Raw genomic sequence first — 23,932 nt, forward strand, 5'->3', positions numbered from 1 at the left:
AGTTGTGCTGAATACGATTGATGTCGTCTGACCACTTTGTTGGAGAACATCCTCGATTACGATAAGCATCGTGTCTAGGTCTCCATTCTACAATTTTCTTGGTCCGTCTACCATCCCTGCCTCTGACAACATGTCCTTCTCAGTAATTCTTTTAACTGCTTCCGTAATACCAGTTTTGAATAGTTCAATTGAATAGTTTAGGAGATATGGTGTCTCCTTGTCTAAAAGCCATATCCAAGTAAAATGTATTTTTATCATTATAGTACATTCTCACTGCTGCTGTTGCGCTATTATATACATTTCGATAAAGAACGTATTAATGAATGCCAAATCCCATGCCATTGCAAAATCAATAACACTATTGCCTTTATTATTTCTTATTCCCATCCCCAATTCTCCGTCAACTCTTTTTATTTCTACTATTTTTCTACCAATATGTCTATTTAAATCACCTTTAATAAAACACTTCGTCTACAGGAATCTTGAGCATCTTACAATCAAAGGCACTCCAAAATATTTCCGTTTCCTGTTCTTCGCACTCTACCTGTGGAGAGCCTGGGCACAAATAGTGTTCACGTTGGTATTGCCTGTATTCAGTTGGATACTCACGATTCTATCACTTCTTCTGTCTCCCTTACAAGATGTTCCTTCCACTTGATGTTCAAACTAATACCTACTCCATTTTTGCCGTGACTATTCGAACTATTACATATTAACTTGCATCCTTCTCTAAGATCTCTCGACTTATTACCTTTTTGCCTTCCTTTATTTATCATGCTCCCGACATAGAAAGTTACAATTCTCAGGACTAGCTTCTTTAGCCCTTCTGTTCTTTAAGGGGTAGCCCTATCTCACTTTTCGGAGGGATCAGATAAGGCTACAACTGCGCGTCGCTCACGGGGAATGCCCTCTTTTCTAAAGTGCTTTCTATATTCCTTCTTTTCATGGTTTTAGCAAGGTTTTTAGTGTCGAATGGAATCCCTGATGCTAACTTTCCTCATTTTTTCGGGCTTGGGATTGGCACTGATAGTTACTGAGGTACTCAGTTTACCCAGAAGTCAACAGAGGTGGAGTTAAATTAGTCAATTTATAAAAACTATTCAATTTGTATTGAAACACTTTATTTTAAAACAAATTAGAATCACATTCTATAACTTTCAAATAGTTAAAAAAAGATATTAAGTACAAAAGATATCACATATGATATTATATGTGCCAGTCCAGTTATGTTAGCTTTAGTGTAAGGTCCCAAGAGAATGATCAGAACTCTTTTCACAACGTTTTTTATGGTCTAAAATAAAAACAGATGTATAAAATGTTATGAATAGTTTTTCAAATATAATCTAAAAAAGTTCTTACACATATGTAATATTTAGTTCGTATGGATATATTTAAGAAATTTGGGAGTGGAATCAGCTAGAAATCGGTAAAATAGTGGCACAGTCAAAAGTTAGTAAACATTAGAAATGCTGTCATAGGTTTTTTATCATTATTTTACATTTTAAACCCCATTGTTTCAAATTTTTAAAAAGCGTAAACATAATAATTTACGTAATGTATAATAATAACATCCCTTCCTACTGCTTGCGCAGCTTTGGGACATAGCAGGGATAGTCTGTTATCTCTTGGTCCTACCAAGGAAGAACCCACTAGGAAACTGTTCCTGTAAGGGGGCCAGTGCTACGCTTCAACCACCTGTTATTAACCCTGGTTTTATACAAAGTTCCAATTTTAATCAGGTTGAGTCTACCTGGGTCTTGTAGATATTTTAAAAATATCTAGAGGTTCTCGCCGGCGCGGTGTTGGGATTCGAGCCGTGGCCTTCTGCGTGGAAATCAGATAGTGCTACAGCCTGAGCTATCTAGCCCTTTTTAACAACTGCATTCATACATAATTAGTTGTCGCCATGCTCTATCATTTTACCGTCAATTGGCAATACATTTCATCTTTCACTTATCCAAGTGTTTTCAATTTGTAAAATGAATGCTTGGTTCATATATTTACCTAAGTAAATTTTAGATCTTTACGTTTTGTTTAATTTACTAATGTTTGTATTTTGAGAACGATTTCCGAAGTGGAAATTGAAACGTCAATAAACTTACTTTAACCTTTAATTGTGGCTTATTCCCATTTAAATAGTAATTACTGTAAAATTCCACAAGAAGATAGCTTCAGAATAATAATAATAATAATACATATATATATATATATATATATATATATATATATATATATATATATATATATATATATATATATATATATTGTGACGATTGGGGTTTATAGAAAATAATTTATAAGTTATATACTACATAATATTAGATATTTGGTTGTTTTAAATAAGTTATATACTAGAGAATTTAATAAAAATTATTTATGTGAGGGTATTTTTAAGAAATTATCATATAATAATTGTAAAAAGTTGTATTTTAATGTTGTAAATATATTTAAGTGAGCCATGTGCATAGGCAACCAAAAATACTCTCGAAGTGACAGATAGAAATTAAGAATTATAAGGAATATAAAGTGGGGTTATAATAATAATGTTATTATAAAATGTTTAATTTATATATATTTAATGATTTAAGTGTTTATTCTGATCTGAAAAGCCTAAATGTCAACAAAATTATCAATGGAACATTAACGAATTCTCCAGAGTGCAGAGTGTGACCATTGTTTACGGTCGAACATTCTGGAATAATGATTATGTCGGTGGATGGAACAGATATTTTTTCGAGAACATCCATATCGAAGAAATAGAACGAAATTGGAACATGATCTCTTACCAGATGGTTCTAGAATATCCAAAAAGATATAAATACCCGTGATTTGGATTCAAGAGGGAGTTTTTTAGTCAGAAGTCAGGCCAGTTTATTATGAAAGTTAGTAGACACATTTAATTTTTTTCAAGAAGTCAGTCAGAAAAGTTTAGTAAGAAATATGAAAGTTAGTTGGAGTCAGTGAATCAAGTACAAATAGTCCAATTGTTTAATATAGTGAGTTAAATGAAGATTAAAAATTATGCATATATTTAATGCACATTTATAATTATACACAAATAATTATTGAAGATTATAAAAGTATATTAGAAGAATATTGGATGGACATTGGAAGGAATTAAAATTATATTATAATTGGAGATTAGTATAAATCAACTTATAATAATTGGATATTGGTATATTGAAAAGAAGAATAAATATAAATGGTGTTTGCTGGTTTGCTTGGTATTGTATAAATGCTGGTGAAGAAAAATATATCTTAAATTGGTAGAAGCTGATAATTGGAAAAAGTAATTTCACAAAAAACAAGGATAACCGAAGTACGAAGACATTCAGTGGTGATTAGAATCTATATAGTGGAAAACAGTTCATTTAGGCATTCAGTGAAAGAAAGGTACAAAATTTTGTTAATATAATTTAGTTAGTGTCATAACAATTTCAATTTTGAAGATAGTTTGTTTAAATTTTACATTGTCTATAGAATTTAATTAGTTTTATAAGAATATCAATTTAAAGATAGTTTATTTTAAATTTACATTGGCTAGGTTAGATATATATGTGTGTTTCATAATAGTTATAATAAAGATAATTTAAAAAAGTACTTACAAACTAATTCTTTGAGAACCGCGATAAAAACCCTATATATTATATTATTAAAAATACTCAATGCTCATCATTCAAACAAAAAACACATCATAACAATATATATATATATATATATATATATATATATATATATATATATATATATATATATATATATATATTTACATAAAAATTGTCGAAAAATGAAGATACCAGAATAGACAAGAATATCATCTTCTTAAGGAAGGAGAAGATCAGGAAAAAAATATCTCCTCGGTGGAGGTTGGAAGGTGTTTAGCATACAAGTGCTATTTCAAAGATGTAGAGATGTGAATTGCTATATTTGTGCATGCTTCATTATTTACATTACCAAATATTGGAATAAACAACTGTGGTCTAAGAATTATTAGCAATCGTTACTGGAATCAATTATCATCTATCCGTACATAGGCAGGAGAATCCAATAATATTAAAATCAAACGTGGAGTCCGACAGGGACGTATACTATCACCCTTGCTGTTTAACCTTTAACTACTCGAGCATCAAGTTATAACATAAGTACAAACGTGGAATACTTTATACACCACAAGAGAATACAGCAGTTTTGTTTATTTTTCTTTGAAAAAATACACTAAGTTATTTATTATAAACCTTATTTATCAACCTACTAATAATATTGAACATTTTGACTAAGTCAGATAGAATGAAATTGTTATCAACAAATTTTTTGAAAACAACGAGTTAATACTCATACTAAAATATAAAAAATAACACTCAAAATGATAAATATTTTTTTCTACAACCCTCCCGAATATAAAACTTATGATTTATTAACTCAAAAGTACCATTTTACATAACTCGTCCGAAAGTAGCTACTTTCGGGACTAATTTTTTCACTTTCGGGACGATTTTGGGTAGCTAGGTAACGGCTTTGATAATAACATCAACTTTGTATTGTATTATGACAACGCTTGTTATTTTAGATTCGTGTGTTTTCGCTAAGTATTTCGTTTTTTAATTCCAAGAAATGGAGGTCAGCCACTTTACTGGCTGATAGTGGTAGTACTAGAACCAACTTGAAAAGACATGGAGGGTGAAAATCAACTAATGTAGCAGAGGGATACGTAGAAAATTCTTTAAGAAATAAAATTCACATAGTTTCACAGATCGAAAATGGCCGCAACCAAGTTAATATCTCAAAAAATAGTAATGTACTATAGGACACGTCTAACACTAACTTCAATACTGCCACTTCTGTTAATATTCCTAATAATATCAATGTAGATATTTGTTATAATTGTGTTATTATTATTCATAAGTAGATTTTTCCAATGTTAAATTCACGAAAGTAACTTTAAGTGTTTAATAAAAGTTCATAAGTAAAGTTTATCCATATATTCTTTTTAGCTTACAAAACGGCTGAAGAAAAAATTTTGTACGTAACACGATCCAAAAGTAATTTTACGAGACTCGCAGGATTCCAGGACTCAACCTACGGCTGGCCCTGGAAACTTCCTACTCGTCTCGTAAAATATCACTTTCGGAACTTATTAACCTAAATTACCAATTTGTGTGCAAGTAACATCAGCAACAGAATGATTCTTGAAGACTGATCTGAGACAAATGCTGCATGTTGTAGTCCGGTTTTTCTGTCTATCACAAGAAAAATATCATCCTCGTACTTTTGCGGGTGGTTCGTTATTCGAGAACTATTTGAGGCTGCTTATATGTGCTTAGAAAAAGCCTTATGTTGTTCTTATTAGTGACCTGATCTATAGAGGAATCATAATGCATCGTGGAAAGTAAAATAATTGCTCTGTTCTTTTTTTGGAACAGAAGATACAAGTGTAGCTTCCTGTTGAAACCCAAAAATAGATGAACCTTCTATTCGATTTTTATTGGGTAAAACATATTTTTTGATTTCCATTTTATATTTTTTATTGTTCCAAATATAAAAGTATTTTTTTCAACAGATCAATTGCTAACTTATAACTGATGTACCAGTAATCACAAGTTAGATTGCGGTTTTTTCCATTTCATTTTTCAACCGATCGTTGTGTAATATCCTCTGGCTTATTATATTTTTCGTAAGGCCCATCTGGTGGTTGTCCAAAGTAAAACTAGATACCGCTCACATAAAATGTTTGTGGGTCACACAATACGAATGCTTTTATCCCATATTTTGCTGGCTTATTTGGAATATACTGTAAAAATTTGCATCTCCCTCGAAAAGGAATAGGCATTTCGTCAATTGTCAGATGTTTGACTAATGTATAACTGTTATAATAATTGTCAGAAAAGCAGTCCAGCATAAATCGTATAGGGGCAAGTTTGTCAGTAGCTATTCTTTAAGCTCTTGTATATTTATTGTCGAATCTAAGAGCACATACGAGAAATAAAAATCGATTGCAGTTCATGCAAGCTCTGAAAATTTCTAAGCCAGTTCCATCAGTTGTCCACAAAAATGTGTGTGGCCTTGTTTTTTAAGCCCAGTTAAAAACCTATCGTTAAAGTCCTATCGTTGTCATAATTTTAGATTTGGTTTGTAATATCTTTAGCGTACTCTTTGGGTCGAGGAAGTACTTTTACAATATTCGTTTTGTTAGTTTTACTAAACTTACTTCCCATTTTGTTCCATCCTTGCCTTTATAGTCTTCTCAACTTAGTTCATTTTCATTTTCGCTAGAAGTTTCACTTGAATATCCATTCAAATCAGGGTTTTTTGTTAAAAATAACTTTTTCGTCCAAAGTATCAGGATTTCATCCAATTACTTCTTTGTCTTCTTCTCAAAAGAATGCATCAGCGAATGCTTTGAGTCCTTTATCAGTAAGTCGATTGAGATTTCTAACTGGAATCTGATCCCTGAAAAATAAAATTAAAAAAAAAAAGTTTTATCTACATGAGAAAAAGTATTGTTTATAAAGACAAATATATTTTGTGCCAATGACTAAAAAACAATTGAAAGATGTACTTACATTACACACGGCGGGCGTATTTTGTACACTACCGGCAACAACAAATAATAAACAATAAATAAATATAAGTTTGAATGCTCGAATAAATGAACTTTGAAATTTAAATTTGTTTAAATAATAAACAGCTAATTACTATCTTCTAAAAACACCGATTCTAATGAAACTAAAACCAGTTGCAAAGCATGCTCCAGTGATAGGTTAGATAGATAAACAGGTTCGAACTTTAAATTTTAAAACATATTTACAGTAGAATTATTATATCTGGCGTGCAAAATATGCCAGTGCATGTAGTTAAAGGCTAAAGGCCCGTTTTCATACTACGTCTTATTGTACGTTTTGTGGGTCATATAAAACGTACGACAAAATGTACGTTTTGTCCAGTGTATACATACTACGTTTTTCCTTCCGTTTTCTACCTCATTTCTAGTTCAGAGTCTTGAGTTGTGTGAAGTTTGTTTAGTGTTTTTTTTATTATAGAGGAAACACGGCTGCTTTCTTTTATTTTTTCAACTATAAAGATACTACGACTGAGGAAAAAGGGGATGAAGAGGGAAAAGACAAGATCCTCAAGAGAGTGGGCTTCTAAAAAGAAGCCAGTATTCCCACGTCTCGTTACTAAAAGAGGCGAACCAGATGACTGGCGCAATTGTTTGCGAATGGACACCTCAGCCTATTGTCAATTGCTAGAGTTGGTAACACCATACATATTGAAATAAGACACCTCATGAGAAAAGCCATTACACCCCATGAAAGACTCACAGCAACTCTCAGATATCTTACAACAGGACGCAGCGTCAAGGACTTGGAGTTCACAATCATAATATCCAAACCAACGGTAAGCCAAATAATTCCTAAAACTAATGCAATCTACTTGGTTTTAAAACATAACTACTTAAAAACTTTTATACAATTCAATAAATTCCCCGAAAAAATCGTGGGTATATTGCCGAAAATATGACATTATTAGGCTTTTTTTGGGAAAAATGAAACGAACTGCAGTGGAACTAGTCGTCAAATAAGTCAAGATCAGACGACTTGTTTGAACATGTATTTTCACGTAACGTTTTATCTTATCAGTTCTAGCAAAACTATGCTTCTCCCATCATTTCTACGATCTGACCTTGGATTTCATTTCGATTCGACAAGACGTACGTTTTGCTGTTTACATGCCACGTTTTATTGTTAGGATTTGTCCTATCCAACAAAACGTACAATAAGACGTAGCGTGAAAACCGGCCTTAACATATACTCTGAGGAAATCTTTCAAGAAGCAGTAGAAGATGTTGAAGCCGGAATTCCTATTAACGGAGAATCTATCAATAACATCAGATACGCGGATGACAGGGTGGTATTCGCTGACAGTTATGAACCCTTCTAGGAGTTTATGAATAGAATCACAGAAGTGAGTCAGAGATACGCACTTTCACTGAATATTAAGAAAACAAAATGTATGATGATCTCTAAAAAGGAACAGCAAATTAAAAGAATCAGCGTGAAAACTCGACCAATAGCAAGAGTAAAAACATACACCCACTTTGGCATGAACGTCAATTAAAATTGGGACCATTCCCTAGAAATAAAACCTAAAATAGAGAAAGCGAGATCTGCATTTTAAACATGGCTAAGCTATTCAAATGCCACGATTTATCAGTACCCATAAAAATCAGGTTACTACGATGTTATATCTTTCTAATAGCGTTGTAAGGAGTTAAATCGTGGACTCTCACAGGCAGAAATGTGGCTTTATCGTAGAATCCTGAAGATATGTTATACCAACCACGTTACTAACCAGGACGTTTTATTAAGAATTCAAAAAGGAAAAGAGTTGTTAACCACAATGAAAACTGCTAAAATTGAATACCTCGGTCACATAATGAGGAACAGCGAAACATATGGGTTGCTGCAATTAATTTTTCAAGAAAAAATAGAAGAAAAACGAGGACCAGGAAAGAAAAAAATTTCCTGTCTTAAAAATCTACTTAGGTACGTGGTTCAACACAACAACCACAAACCTTTTCAGAGTTGCAGGCTGCAAAATACAGATTGCCATGATGGTCGCAAACATCCGTAATGGTTGAACAACAAGAAGAAGAAGGAGGTTGAAATAATTATCATGATTATATGTAGTAGATAAACTTTAGTAGATGCATTATGATTATACGAGTACTCTTTTATGGGTTATATACTAAAGGAAGTTGCGCAGAAGTCAGACTTATCCGAAATTGAAACAGTAAAGTTGATTTGAAACACTTTATTGTAAAATAAAACAAATTCTATAACTTTTAGAGACTTAACTGAGAGTCTTCAACATTGGTAGTACGTAGTTAATAAATAAAGATAAGAACGACTTTATTAAACAGTGAATCGCGCCTGTAACATTTGCTATTCTTTCTCCAAAGATTGTCCTCAAGACTTTAAGTATAGCTGCTGTTATTGTCTAAAATCAAAACAAATTTATTACCAAAAAAATCGAGATAAGTTACGGATATGTATGTATAATTTTTGGTGGCATTGAAAGCGACAGTGCGGTTAAATTGTTCATTTTTATTTCATTCAAATTTCGTAGAGTGTAGTGAAAAGTAACGTACACAAATTACCTTATTGTCTTAATAAGTCTTAAACTCAATACGTAGTGATAATGACAGGCAACGTAACCAGTGAAAAAAACTAAAAACAAACCAACTGAAGCAAAAAAATTGTTAAGTCAATTCAGATAAAACGGCATTTCCGGTGTGGGCCGATAAAAATCGAGGTTTGAGGAGGATTGACTTGGGCCCCCTTTCTTTCGCGAAGACAAACGTTTAGTAATATAAATAGAATAAAAGGGGAAACGAGATAGAGATTGAGATAGCACCGATAAATATAAGTCATGAGAAGAATCAACACAAGAATGGAAGTATTGGAAACCATCAAGACACGAAAGCTGCAATACCTGGGGCATGTGATGCGTAATAAGAGATACAACCACTTCAATTGATTATACAAGGGAAAATCCAGGGTAAGAGAAGTGTAGGAAGAAGAAGAATCTCATGGTTGCGTAACTTGAGGGAATGGTACGGATGCACATCAATTAAACTATTCAGAGCAGCAGAAGAAGAAGACTGCAGAAAAAAAACTCTCTCTTCTCTACTCTAACTCGAAGCAAGCAATGGTTCGCCTTTGCAAGCCGATCTTTCGCATTAATAGAAATGTTACTGGCGACAACTAGTACACATCAGTGGAACTTGTAGATGTTTTATTTAATAATAATTTAACGTATGTTGGCACTATGAAAAGGAATAACAGAGAAATTCCTCAAGAGTTCCTAACATCTAGATCAAGATCTGTAAACTCAACTTTATACTGATGTACAAAAACTAAAACTATGATCTCTCGAGTGCCAAAGAAAAATAGGGCTGGGCTTTTAATATCCTGGCTGCATCGCACGAAAGAAGATGAATTCGGAACTGGGTTACCGGAAATAAATGCATTTTATAACAATACATAAGCAGGAGTCGATTCAGTAGACCAAAAATGTACAAAATACTAGTGCAGTCGAAAAACCAGGATTAGAGAAAATACAAGATTAGAGTTTCTGAAGATTTTGGCACAGAACCACTTCTTCGAGAACGAGAAATTAACCAACGTCTTCCAAGAGAACGAAGACTCAGCATTCAAAAGGTACTAAGAATAAATCCAACCGAAAATGACGATCATACAGATACCTTACCCAGAAACGCTGGGAAGTATTGCTATTTATGTAACCCAAAATTGAAAAGGAAGACAAGTTTTCTGTGTATATAGTGTAAACAACCGATCTGTTTGCAATGTAGCAAAAAATGTGTAGTGGATGTGTAAATAAGCGTGAAAAAATGTGATCAACTGGCCAATTTTCCAGACTTGCACATTTTTTTGGAATATCTTTTTATATGATAAATATTATTGTAGTATTTAATATAGTTTTAAAAACGTGTTTTTGAAAAAAAATGTTTGTATAAAATAATTTGTTTTTTTTTATCGACGCAAACGCTGATAGCAGATTTTTCGGTTCATTCAATTTTTATTTTCCTATAAGTTGGTATTATTTTGTATTGTTCAACTTTTTATAATAAATATGATTTCTTTAAATGTCTTTTTTTAACTTTCAATAACTCTAATCTAACATTCAGATCACAAATTGTCAGTTTGACAACATGAAGTCCCAGGGACTCTATCACGTCGTTTGTGTAAAATTAATTCACCACGTTGGTTAAGGGTTAAATAAAGATAATAGAAAATGGTTTCTTACAAGTACTAATCAATCCAGTTTTAGAACCATATCTGCAACATAACTTTTTATGTATGGAAGAGAAGGTTTAGGTACTATTTCATACATTACTGAACTTTTTGAAGTTAAAGACATTTGAGTTAACCTTATATAATATTTTGGTGTTGTGGAAAAACCTGAGAGAATCGTCAAACATGTATTATTTTTTTATTCGTTATTAAATTTTTGTAAACCAAATGTGTTTGTTTTTTTTTGTAAAAACACAAATTGTATAATCAAAAGAGATATTAAAACATAATTGTGATTTCTTTGACAATTAGTTAAATAATGGTGTGATCCGATATAAATTTTACATTTATCTTACATATAAGTAACCGCAATATAATTTGACGTGAAAAAAAACGGTACATTTTATTTTATAAATAAATCTCTAACCTTCAGATAACTATCTGTCAGATAGGACAGTATTTATCTGGAGGTGAAAAGACTGGCCCTTTCCAAAAGTGACTTATTTATTACCAAAGTTGTACAACACATTGAAATATTATTCTGTTGTCTTCCTAGCCTTAAATAGGAGGAAGACAGAAAAAATTAAGTGGAGTGATAGTAGGTGCAATTGATTGGATCCCCAGTCGCATGTGACGGGCAAAATTACTAGTTCTTCATAAAAAGTTTTGCAAGGTCTAAAATATCGAAAATTGTTATTATGAAAATATTTTTTTGTGATAAAAGGTAGTCTAAAATAGAAGTTGTTATAGTAAAGCATTAATTGTAAAAGAAAAGGATATAGTAGACTTTAGCTATTAAGAGATAGGTGAGGTAAAAAAAATTATACGACTTAGCGACATTATAGACTCCAAAATTCTAATTCTATGGAAATTCAGAAATTTGATTATTTATTGTACATTGTCAAAGATGACAAAAATATATGTAAACATTTTGTATGCAATAGGCATAACATTAAGACTACTATCTGCCAAAATTGTGGGAAAAGGAAGGAAAAAAGAAGCAAAGCGAGGACCAAAAAGGCGAAGGATTTCCTGTTTGAAAAATCTACGTACACGTAACACAACAACCTGAAATCTTTTCAGAGTAGCAGTGTGCAAAGTACTGATTGCCGTGTTAGTCGCCAACATACACAACAGATAGGCACTGCAGGAAGAGGATGAAATGATACTTACTTTCTGCGTCCAGATCATTTCTTTAAATTTGATACTGCCAACATAAACGATAGGGACATTAGTTTTTTGTCGTTTAAAATCTTGCCCAACGACACCTTTCCTGGGTGAGATGATAACTACAACTACCCTTCTCGCTTTGTCAAAGAAAGACCAATAATTCTTAAAAGATCCATTTACTTTTCGGTATATTTCCAATTTAAGTTATTTAACTCGAAGTAAATGGTTAATAAACCCTTCCAGAAGAAGTATTCCTAAAAACCTCGCAGTGCGAACCCAAAGAGCAAAATGTCTGCTGCCGTCTTCGAAACTATGCTGTTAAAAAGATATTAAAAACTAAACCTTCTGACAGTTTTAGGTTACAAGCGAAGCAGTAGCATCTCCAGAAGATGCCAACCCCTAGTGTTGGCGAAACGTCGAGAACTAATCTCAGTAGACAACGGCCTAACAGCCCAAACAAACAGTTTAATAAGTTAGACGATGGCCGTGAGAGCCTAACGCAGTTTGTCAAGACTCTCTTTGTTTTCAGTTTCTTCTTATTCCTCATCCAATCTCAGGGTAAATTAACACATATACAAGTAGTTTTGACGGATTTCATCTCTGGATAAGTACTTCAGTTGTGACAACTAACAGTTTTCCGTTTATTCTGAACAAACACCTTCAAGGTTAGTGAACCGTTCAAATGAAAAATACGGGCGTTAGAAAAGAGACAAATATTGATAAATAAAATAAAATAATATTAAAATAAAAAGAGCAGCTCTCTCCACTACTCACCACTAGTTAATGAAATCGATTCTTTTATTTGTGTCAAGGTTTAGACAAACCGTTAGATTAAATAAGATTAAAATAATTACCTCAACTGGAATTACGCTGCCGCCAAAATTAAATATACCAGATACGGCGTCCTTTATTTTATTAAATATACTTCCGATACCAAGAAATCTTAACTGTGGTGTGTCGGGATAATCCTCGAGAACATTAGGTGCCTTGGGAAAATTCAGTGACCTTACGGTTATGTTCTCCTTTTCCAATCTAAAAGTGTTAACAAAAAAAATATCCAAATGTCTGTACTGTTTGCTACTTTGCGCTGAAATGTAAAAGTGATATTTTACCCCAAAAACACATGGCACACAACACCAATAACAATGAGACAACTCAATTTATTAAATTGTGATATATATTGAAGCGTTCTTTTATATCGGTCTTACTAGTAATACAAATGGGAGGTATGAAAGAAAACAACAATACTGGTGGAACGAGCAGCTTGAAAATCTGAGGATAAACTGCATGAGAGTAAGAAGAGAGTGTAAGAGATTAAGGAGAGTATAAGCAGTAAATTTGGAACAGAAAATAAATTAATTTAAGCGAATGCAGAATGAATACAGAAATGAGATAAGAAAATCTAAGAAAGAAAGGTGGAGTAACCTGCTTCAGGATCTTGAAAGGGATATCAAGATTGTCTGTACCGAATTGAAGGGGAAAAAGATACCCTACCCCCTGCCTGAGGTGGAGAAACTCCGTTTAATACGGGAACTCTTTCCTCAGGTGAAGGATAGGCGTAAAAGGGTTATTGGTTTCGTAGATGCGGAATTTTGGACGGATGAAGATCCGAAAAGCACCTGGCATAGATGGAGTTATACCGGAGACAGTAAGACTTGCCGCACTTAAATACCTGCAGGTTTTTCTGAGATTGCTAAATAAACTGCTTGAACAACAGCAGTTTCCAACAATGTTGAAAGAAGCTTAGGTTGTCCTTGTACCGAAAGGTGGAGGTGAAAAGGAAGAGGTACGATTTCGGCCAATTTGCCTTCTTAGTTCGATAGCTAAATTGTACAAACAGCTTATAAAAGGACGCCCTGAGCGAGAGCTAGAAGAAAAGCATGTGCTGAGCGACCGCGAATATGGTTTTAGGGCCAAAAGGTCCACCATAGATGCGGTCACAGAAGTAACCTCTTTAGTCACGCCGGATACAAAGAGATGGCTGGCTCTCATCCTGCTCGACGTCAAGAATGCCTTATTGAGGTTTATTTAATTAAGGCATCATGGGAAAAAATCATGTCCAGGCGGAGAGAATTGGGCGTTAGTGAGTACCTGGTCAACGTAATTGACAGATACTTTACTGACAGGTCCATAAGAAAAAAAGATACTAGCATCAGTTTGTCGCAGGGTGTTCCGTAGTGTTCAGTACTAGGTTCTATCCTGTGGAATGTCCTGTACGACGGGGTGTTGAGGCTACAGATGCCAAGGGGATGCACTCTTGTAGCTTATGCTGATGATCTCGCACTGGTTGCGAAGGCGAGTCAGAAAACGGACATGGTTAATGCAGCCTACACAGACCTGCGTCGCATTAGTAGGTGGATCAGAGAGAACGATCTATAGCTAGCGCCTCAGAAAACTGAGATGTTAGTTCTCAAAGGCACCCGGGAAAAATCCTCTCTTCGCTTTATAGTGGAAGGTGTGGACGTTGCATCGGTAAAATCAATTAAGTATCTTTGAGTCTGATTGTCGGAAGGTTTAAGGTTCGGAGTACTCATCCAAAAGACAGTATAGAAGGCGGACCGAAATCTGGAGACATTTAAATGACTGATACCAAACATTGGAGGCGCAGAAAGCACCAAACGAAAGGTGCTAAATGGAGTTTTCCAGTCGATGGTAACTTACGCTGCCCCTGTGTGGTGTATTGTACTAAACACTGCGAAATAAGCTAAACTGATCAAGATTTCGCAAATGCGAATACTTCTCAGGGTATCTAGCGCATATAGGACAGTTTCAAATGAGGCTATATATGTCATTGGAGCGGTGATACCGATCGTTTTGTTGTGTAAAGAGCAAGGGGGAATGTATCCGAAAATAAGGGAAAATAAGCTAAACTGATCAAGATTTCGCAAACGCGAATACTTCTCAGGGTATCTAGCGCATATAGGACAGTTTCAAATGAGGCTATATATGTCATTGGAGCGGTGATACCGATCGTTTTGTTGTGTAAAGAGCAAGGGGGAATGTATCCGAGGAGGTTGGATGTAAATGGAGAGAAGTACACTGTCTGATTTCTAGGGTGATAAAGAAAAAGGAGCAGGAGGACAGAGGAGGAAATTGAGCCAGGGATCTGAAATTTATAGTTAATATTATTTATTAGTTTATGGCCTAACGTCTAAACATTTTCTGGTTTACGGTAATAGGTATGTTTATTTATAAATTTTTAGATTTTTTTTTATTTTAATTGTTTATTGACTGGCAAGACCACCTCCCTGGGGCGGTGGTTAAGGTTTTAGCCGGAACACGGTTAATCCGGCTCTACCCTGGGGTCTTCTGGACTAGTATCCTACTCGGCTGAAAGATACTAGGGTGTCTTGTTCTGATGGCTGAAAGATACCAGGGTGGATGACAACTCATGATATATTGGACAAAAGCATCAGTATCTACATAGAAGCGTTATTGCATACAAATATAGTGTAAAAACCTACAAACTAAACAATACATCCTTAGAATTCTCTAAAAAAAGCCGTTCTTTTGATTTTGAAATTATACAGATATTAGAAAAAGCACAGAACTACAACAAAAGATGTATATTAGAGATGATGAGAAAATAAAATGTATATTAATAATAAAACCGATAAAAAAGTTCTCCAGTATATATCACAACTCAATAAATTAAATTTTCGGTAAATTCTCCACTGATTAGCAGATATTCCCTAAACTAGTCGTAGTTCAAGTGTGTGCCATATGTCTTTAGGGTAAACTATTACTTTTACATTCCATCGCAAACTAGCAAATAGTAATTTTTATATAATTAAAGTACTTATTGAAAATGGCTAAGACAGCCTAAATGTTTAAGCAAGTTCAGTGTTTTATTTATAAAAGACCTAAAAACTCAAGAATTAAAAGGTTTTTATTTAAAAATTCACGGCAAGGAAATAAGAATAAATAAATCGTTTTTAAATAAAACTTTACTAACATTTTGAAAATGAACTTTTTTGGTTTCCTGGTAATTAGCATAGCTTGCGAATTTCTATGTCTTCCAAAAAGTTTAATAAATACAAAAGTTTTAATTACATCATACAGACCTTTACTTTTGTCTAAGATGATCTCATAGAAAACACGCTCTGGAATTCCTTAAATCTCAACAGTTTGAGAATATGTAGAAAGTTATTATTGCTCTGCCTTCATCATAATTTTGCGTCCTTCACTACGTCCTTGATTACGATAAGCATTGTGTCTAGGTCTTTATTCTAAAATTCAAATGGTCCAATTTCCATCTCCAAAGGACCAAATGATCCTTTCAGCGCTTTAGTTCTTTTAACTGCGTCCTTAACTGCCTTACGCCTTGCGCATTTTGAATCCTGTCACATCAATTATCTTCAATGTTTTCAGGTGTTTTCGAAGATTACAATGGCCAGTAGGTATTCTTAATAAAACCCGTAATCCTTTTTCATTTGAAGTAATACAATTTTTACTAATTTGGTGCTATGTAATTCTGTAAAAGAGTTTCCTGTTCCATCGCAAGTCTTTTGTCTATTTTGCCAATTTTGTTTTCATGTGGTATCCAAATAGGAACGACATTTGGTGAAAGTAAAATTTAATTTTCCTTGTTTAATTTTAGTTTCCTAATTTCCTAAGCAGTCTCATATTACTGTAAGGCAGATCACATGTGATATTAGTGCCTTAATGCCCGATTGACTGTCAGGCATAATAATATTGTATTATTTTCGATATTTTCTAGGAAAGTTTAACTGGGATATGCAGCTTGTGAGTTTCCACTTGAAAGATGCATGTCATTTTGCCCAGGCTTTATGATTATTAAGATTTAGGTACTTAAATTTAAACTACAGGTTTCTCTGCTGTTTCAAAGTCACTTGATGACATTTTTGTTTAGCTTATAACTTGTATCTTTAGCTCATTCATTGTTGCAACTTAACTTTGTAGTAAATTCAGTCACAAACCTATATTTCCGTGCCATGTCGTGTTCAGGCATTTGCCAATGCTGACTTTCATGAAATCTAAATGAAGAACTTAGTCTAATGATTTCCTCATTTGTCTCGCTATATATGGTCTTTGTTTTCACTCTCTCCAATAGCCGCCCACTATTCGTGAAAACAGAGATTATGCATCTAATAACGATGATGAGGCTCAGATAGATTGTCTCTGTTGTTCGCTCAAATATGCTCCCATCTATTGTGATGGTTTAAAGGTAAAATTTTTTTTACTAAATGCTATAAAGGTAGTTTTAGTGAGTTTGGTCTTAAGTACCACCTTCTTGTATAATATATTGGTATATTTAAGTCCCTTTTTAACTATATCACAGAGTATATCATCGGACTTCTCCTTTCTAATTATGACGATGTCATTGACGTATCCTTGACAAGACGTGATGAGCCTCTAGTTGTTGATATGATAAAAGCTGAACTTCCCTATATTTATCTTTTCTACTCTTGTGCAAAGCAGTTAATCAATAGTTTACCATAAGAAATTCCTAAAGATTTATCGATCGTCGATATTAGTCTTTGTCCAGAAATTTAATTTTATTTTAAAAGACGCTGCCAAATTAAATACGCTAATTGATTTATAATATTGATTTTTTATAATGATTTTATTTTGTAATTTTTCTTTTTATCTTAGTTTTTTTTTATATGTATTAAAAAAACAAAAAAAAATGTTAATTTTTATTATGTTACTTACTCTTGTTTCACTTTGTCAAAAAATTCATCTGGATTGTCAACAATTTTATCCACAGCTACAAATAACTCTTTCAAGTCTCCACTGTAACAAAATATTACTAAAAATGTTGATTTTTGATCGATAAGTTATATAAAATAAGTTTTTTTTATTGAATATTATTTATGATGATAGATTATGTTTTTAACCCGACAGAGGTAGGTACTTGAGGGACATGATAACCAGTACTTATTTGCTCCACTCTACTCTTCTTGCATTAGTTGAGATACACCACTGTCCCATTAGGTACCTTCTTGTACCTAACACTTGTCTATAGAATTCGTTAAGCATTAAGTTCTGGTGGCTCGTTTTTTAGTTAATTTTTTTTATTTTATTTATTTTAACCGACATTTTGGTACCTGTGGAGTACACTAATTGGGGCCTTACAATTAGTGTACTCAAACAACATACAAAAATACCTAGTACCGTTGATTGAATAACGCATTTGGGTTATTCAATCAACACTAGTACTTAGTTGCAGGAGAAAAACCAGAAAGTCTACAATTTAAAATGGGAACTATAAAATCGACTGAAACTTTCTAATACTTGGTACATATTTGGGAGTCCAAATAAGATCAAAAGCAGGGAGTAACGAAGAAAAACATTCTAGGATTGGCCAAGCAATATAGCCCATTAGACAGCTACATCGACTATTGTAAAATAATCAAATAACAAAAGAAAATAAAAAAAGAATTTATAAAACATAAATAGAAAGTATGGGGTTGTATTGCGAACTCCGAACTCCGAACTCTGGAAATTAAATCATAGAAACAAATCAAAATTCAAGGCCATGGAATTAGACTATTAAAGGACAAGTGGGCTCACTAGACTTGATAAGATGAGGAACGTAGACATAAGGAGAGAAATAGAAATTAACCTAGACATAATAGACACACTACAAAAGCCAAAAGTATAAACTGGTATGGACACCTGCAGAGAATGCATGAAAATAGATGACCAAAAAAGATAGAAAAATAGACTTTGCCCACTACAAGAAAACGAGGTAGACCAAAACGGTCATGAAGAGAAGATGTCGAAGATGCAATGACCGCCAACTGAAGATTGCTTAGACAGAAAACGCTGGAAATTAGAATGTGAGAAATGGCGCCAGACTCGCTTATTATATTATATACACCAGCTACGTCAAACTTGGCAATTTATACGGTATTTTGTTATGTTTTTTTTAAGTTATTTTAATGAAAAAATTTTTGATATGCACTCTATTCAGCAATCTATTCGTACTTAAATATGTATGTCGAATAATATGTTTGGATAAAATGTCAACATATTGTGACACACTTAAAAAAACCAAAAGTGCAGCATTTTAAGCTCATAATGTCACTGAAAATCCGATTGTCCGTGTTTATTTACTGACAAATTGCTCCAAAAATAATTGTATTTTATACAAATGTATATGAGTGTGACCAAAATTAATTACCCACGTTAAAGAGATGCTGAAAACAGTAATTTAGAAGAAATAAAGATTTGGAGCTATCAAAATCTAAGGATCAATAATTACTTGGATTAACATTAAAATAGTGGAATTTGTTTAATAATAATACGAAAATCTCATATTTTTGCACAAGGCAAGAAAATTTTAGTTACTTTTCCAAACAGGATTTTTTAGTATTGTATTTTTTTCTCTACTTTAAAAAATTTTGTAAATTTTTTTGTACTTTCATTAATATTTTTAATACAATACTTGATATTTATTTAAATAATTTTATATTATAAAGTATTTTTATTTATAATATTTCGAAATGTTGAATATTCATTGTTAAAATAAGAACAATTATTACAAACGAGAATGTAGATCTGATACCGCTGTTAAATTACCTTTTCTCGTCAGACTCTAGTTATGTTCCAATATATTTATCAGAGATTTATACCACGTAGTTAGTACTGATTTTCTACATATACATTATCAATGTTTGACATTAAATTTTTTGATAGTCATAAAATGGACTACTTTCACCAGTGCGACAGGAAAATAGGAAAACAAGTTCCGTCGGACAATATGAAAAGTAGTTTTTGCTGCTGTCAATAAAATAATTTTAAAGAAATTAGCTAGTTATCTATTAATTTTGTCATAGTCGTCTGTCTGACATGTTCGACTAGTCAGACGCGTTGAATGACCTATATTTACAGTTGAGTCCATGGTTCTTTACCCGAGCGTCATTTAAAGCATACGAAATAACTCGGAAATTTACTCCACGCAACAGAAAGTGACTACTGTTTCGATTATGGATTATATTATAAAATTTGACATTATCAAATAAATAGAATGTAAACTGTTAGTTTTGTTTTAAAATTTTGGTGCAGAATTACAGATACATTTAAAGAAGCTTAATAAATAAATAAACAATTTTTAAAATGTATATTGTATTTTTTGATATAAAAGTATATAAAAAGTGTATTGATGTAATAACTAATAGTATAATTATTTAAAGAATGAAACATTATTTAGCTCAAATGATATTGTTGCAAGATTTTGAACGTAATTTTTTTTGTTTCTCGTGTTTCATTTTCATCACCTTCGAAATCTAAACTCTTATTTCTAATGTTAATTATTAAAGGTTCGATATTAATATTACACTAATTTTTTTCTCCAATCAACCATTGTTCAATTAATTTGTTAGTATGTTCTACACACTTTGCCCAGGCGACATCGTTATACTTTTGGATTGCTTTCTTCCACATACTTAAAACATCTTCACCTCTATATCCATCTTTGCCAATACATGTATTATAGTAAGTCTTGCAATCTGCCCATACAATTCGATAGCAATAAAATCTGGGTGATACGGTATCAATCTAATCACTTCGTGTCTATGTTTACGTATCAATACATCTACAATATATATATATATATATATATATATATATATATATATATATATATATATATATATATATGCTTGTGGATTCATCTTAGCCAATTATAACAATTTTGCTTTGAACTGTTCTTCAAAACTAACATTGTATTTGTATACAACCAATATATAATGTCTGATTTTACCCATTTAGTGGAAGGTTGTGTATTGATGATTTCACTATGGTAGGGTGTATTGTCCATGACAATCAAGATGGGTGTTCTAAATTAGGTTAGGAAGTAATTGTGTACTTATCCACTGAGTAAATACTATACTTTTCATTTCATTCATTTCATTATAAATCATCACATAGGCGGTGTAGCGTTCCTGATAAACAAAACGAGCTCCCTATAAAGTAACGAAGTTCTGTGCAGTATCAAACAGAGTCATATAACTTGTCATCGCCTTAAACAGCAGATACAGCTTACAGATAATACATGGATATGCACCGACAGGAAACTTAACAGACGAGGAAGCTGAATAATTTTACGAGAATTTGACAACAGCAAGGAACCAAGAAAAATCACACTTCGTAATAATGACAGAAGATTTTAATGCAAAAATTGGAACAAAAGAAGAGGGCGACACACGATATATCGGTCGCTTTGGGCTGGACAACATGAACGAATGGGGTGAGATGTTGTACAACTACTTAAACAACGAAAATTTATTTTGTCTCAACACTTTCTTTAAAAAATCTAAACAACGTAAATGGACATGGATCAGCCCAGACAAGAAAACTAAGAACGAAATAGACTATATACTCTTCAATAACAAAAACATATGCACCGACGTGACAGTACTAAACAAATTCTATACCGGAAGTGACCATAGATTGGTTAGAGCGAATATTAAAATACAGACGAGAGTAGAACGAAACAAACTTATTAAACGAGAACGATACCCAACCACCGATGTCCTATTTCAAAAACAAACGGAATACCAAAAAGAGCTAAGCACAAGACTAAAATCAGTAGCGACACTGAGACAAATGGATATAAACGGACTAGCCAATAAAATAAAAGTAACTGTATCAACATCGGTTAAGAAAATATGCTCAAACACGAAAACAGCCAAAACATCTAAACTTCAACCTAATACAATTAAATTACTAAAAGAAAGACGAAACAGAACAGTTCAAACTTCGGACAGCTTCAAAAGTTTAAATAAAAACGTGAAGAAAGAAATTAGGAACGATCATAGAAACTAAACTAACAATCTAATAAAAAATAAATTACAAGATAACTGCAATATGAAAGTACTCAAAGCAAAAAACTCAAACAGCACAAGAAAAATCATAGAAATAAAAAATGAGAAAAACGTCACTGTCCGAGACAGAAAGGAAATAAGGGAGGCCATTGAAAAATTCTACACTAAATTATACTCGGCAAATACTCAACCACAACAACGACGTACTGAACGAACAATAATTAACACCAGCTCAGAAGAATTACCGGACATAACCGACTATGAAATTAGAATGGCCCTAAATCAACTAAAAACGAATAAATGTCCGGGAGAGGATAAAATTAAAAGAAAAATAGAACAGGTATTAAATATTTTATTTAATAAAGTAATTGATAAAGGAAAGATTCCTCAAGAATGGTACAACTCCGAAATCATTTTACTATTCAAGAAAGGAGACAAAGCAAACATCGAGAATTACCGACCAATATCCTTGCTCTCACATCTGTATAAATTACTAACTAAAATCATAACCAACCGCCTAACACATAAGCTCGATTTCTATCAACCTATCGAGCAGGCTGGATTCAGAAAACATTTTAGTACCATAGACCACTTGCACACCGTAAGAACACTGATAGAAAAATGCACCGAGTATAATGTTCCAATTCATATGGCGTTCGTCGATTTCCATAAAGCATTTGATTCCATCGAATTATGGGCAGTGCTTGAATCTCTAGAAAATGCACGTATAGATTCAAGATACACTAACATAATTAAAAACATATATGAAAATGCCACCATGCAGATAAAGCTGGACGAAAGCACAAAAACTAATCCCATAAGACTACAACGGGAAGTAAGACAAGGAGACACCATCTCTCCCAAACTATTTACCCTTGCTCTAGAAGACATTTTTAAGAAACTCGAATGGAACAATAAGGGTATCAACGTCGACGGATCATACTTAAACCACTTGCGATTCTCAGATGACATAGTTTTAATAGCCGATAATATCCAAGATTAGATTGGCGCAAAATAGAGAAAGATGGAAGCAATTGGGAGAGACCTACATTGAGAAGTGGATGGAAAATGGTTGACAAAGAAGAAGAAGAGATTCATTTTATCATGATAATCTGCAATCAAGGATTTGAAACAAAATAAAACTGCGTCTGAAATAAAACCTTTTGCTAAACTGGCATGAACCACAATAAATCTTTTTTCATTATAACCGAACACGAACACTTCTGTTGTTGTCATCCTGACACGACATCATTTTATTTTCCCTAGAAAAAATCCACGTTTCGTCTAAAACTACGATATGTACCATTTCTGTTTTCCATTTATTTACACAAGAAACAAGCTCGTTGTGCTGCGATATGAGTTCTTTCAATTAAAGCTCGTCGATGAGCTCGTGCGTGAAAGATAATGATGCTAGATAAAAAGTATGTGTTGTCTCGACAGGTAATAATGACGCACAAGTAAAGAATCATGGACTCAACTGTATTATAAGACAATTTTATTTTCGTGTTTTTTTATAATTTTTAAGGCATTTAATTAAAAAGAATAGCCAGTATCTCCAAATTTTTGGCATGTCGTAAAAAAGACATGTTTCAAGAAAATTAGAGGACAAACGAACCAAAAAAAGTCACAAAGAGAAACCGTATCAGACTCGGCGTAATGGGGCAATACTTAAAGTTTTGAGAAAGTATTTTATCATAAACTTTTTTTGCCGACGGAGCTATCAGCATTCTCGAATATTATTTTATGAGTATATCTACCTATAATTCGGTTTTTTATTTTTTCAGGATTAGCTTGCGAATAAATTTAAGATGAAATTATACAAACAAATAAAAGTTGTAAGTAAAAAGAGCGCAGAAAACAAACAGTTCATTTTAAATTACCGTAACAATATAAATATAAAATATTCTAAATAGCTTACTAACAAAGATATCCCTGTTTGTGATTTTGTTGCTTGACTTCCATTGGTTGAGAGGGAGATAAAAATAACTCCAATGATACAAAAAACATTTAGATTTCTCATAGTGCCTTTACTGTACTCTTTCAGTGAGGATCAATGTATAAAATAATTTATTGTACATCATGCATGTGCAATAAAATTAAAAATTTTCATTGTGATGATAAACCAAAAAGATATCATTGTTTCAATACCATAAA

At 32.8% G+C, this 23,932-nt stretch overlaps 1 protein-coding gene across 2 annotated transcripts; it reads right to left on the minus strand.

Moving 5' to 3' along the window:
* Positions 1–1,104: 1,104 nt before the first annotated feature.
* Positions 1,105–23,867, minus strand: LOC140438406 (uncharacterized). 2 transcript variants are annotated; one of them, XM_072528085.1, is made up of 4 exons: positions 23,701–23,867; positions 17,661–17,741; positions 12,839–13,016; positions 1,105–1,291 (listed from the first exon to the last, which is right to left on the minus strand). In XM_072528085.1, the coding sequence occupies exons 1-4, from the start codon at positions 23,796–23,798 to the stop codon at positions 1,166–1,168; spliced, it is 483 nt and encodes a 160-aa protein (XP_072384186.1). In that variant the 5' UTR covers positions 23,799–23,867; the 3' UTR covers positions 1,105–1,165. The 2 variants fall into 2 exon arrangements, with proteins under 2 accessions (XP_072384186.1, XP_072384185.1); XM_072528084.1 differs by lacking the exon at positions 1,105–1,291 and adding an exon at positions 8,797–8,997 and having other exon boundaries at positions 23,701–23,865.
* Positions 23,868–23,932: the final 65 nt, after the last annotated feature.

Source organism: Diabrotica undecimpunctata, chromosome 4 (assembly GCF_040954645.1).
Source record: "Diabrotica undecimpunctata isolate CICGRU chromosome 4, icDiaUnde3, whole genome shotgun sequence".
Classification (NCBI taxonomy): Eukaryota; Metazoa; Arthropoda; class Insecta; order Coleoptera; family Chrysomelidae; genus Diabrotica; species Diabrotica undecimpunctata.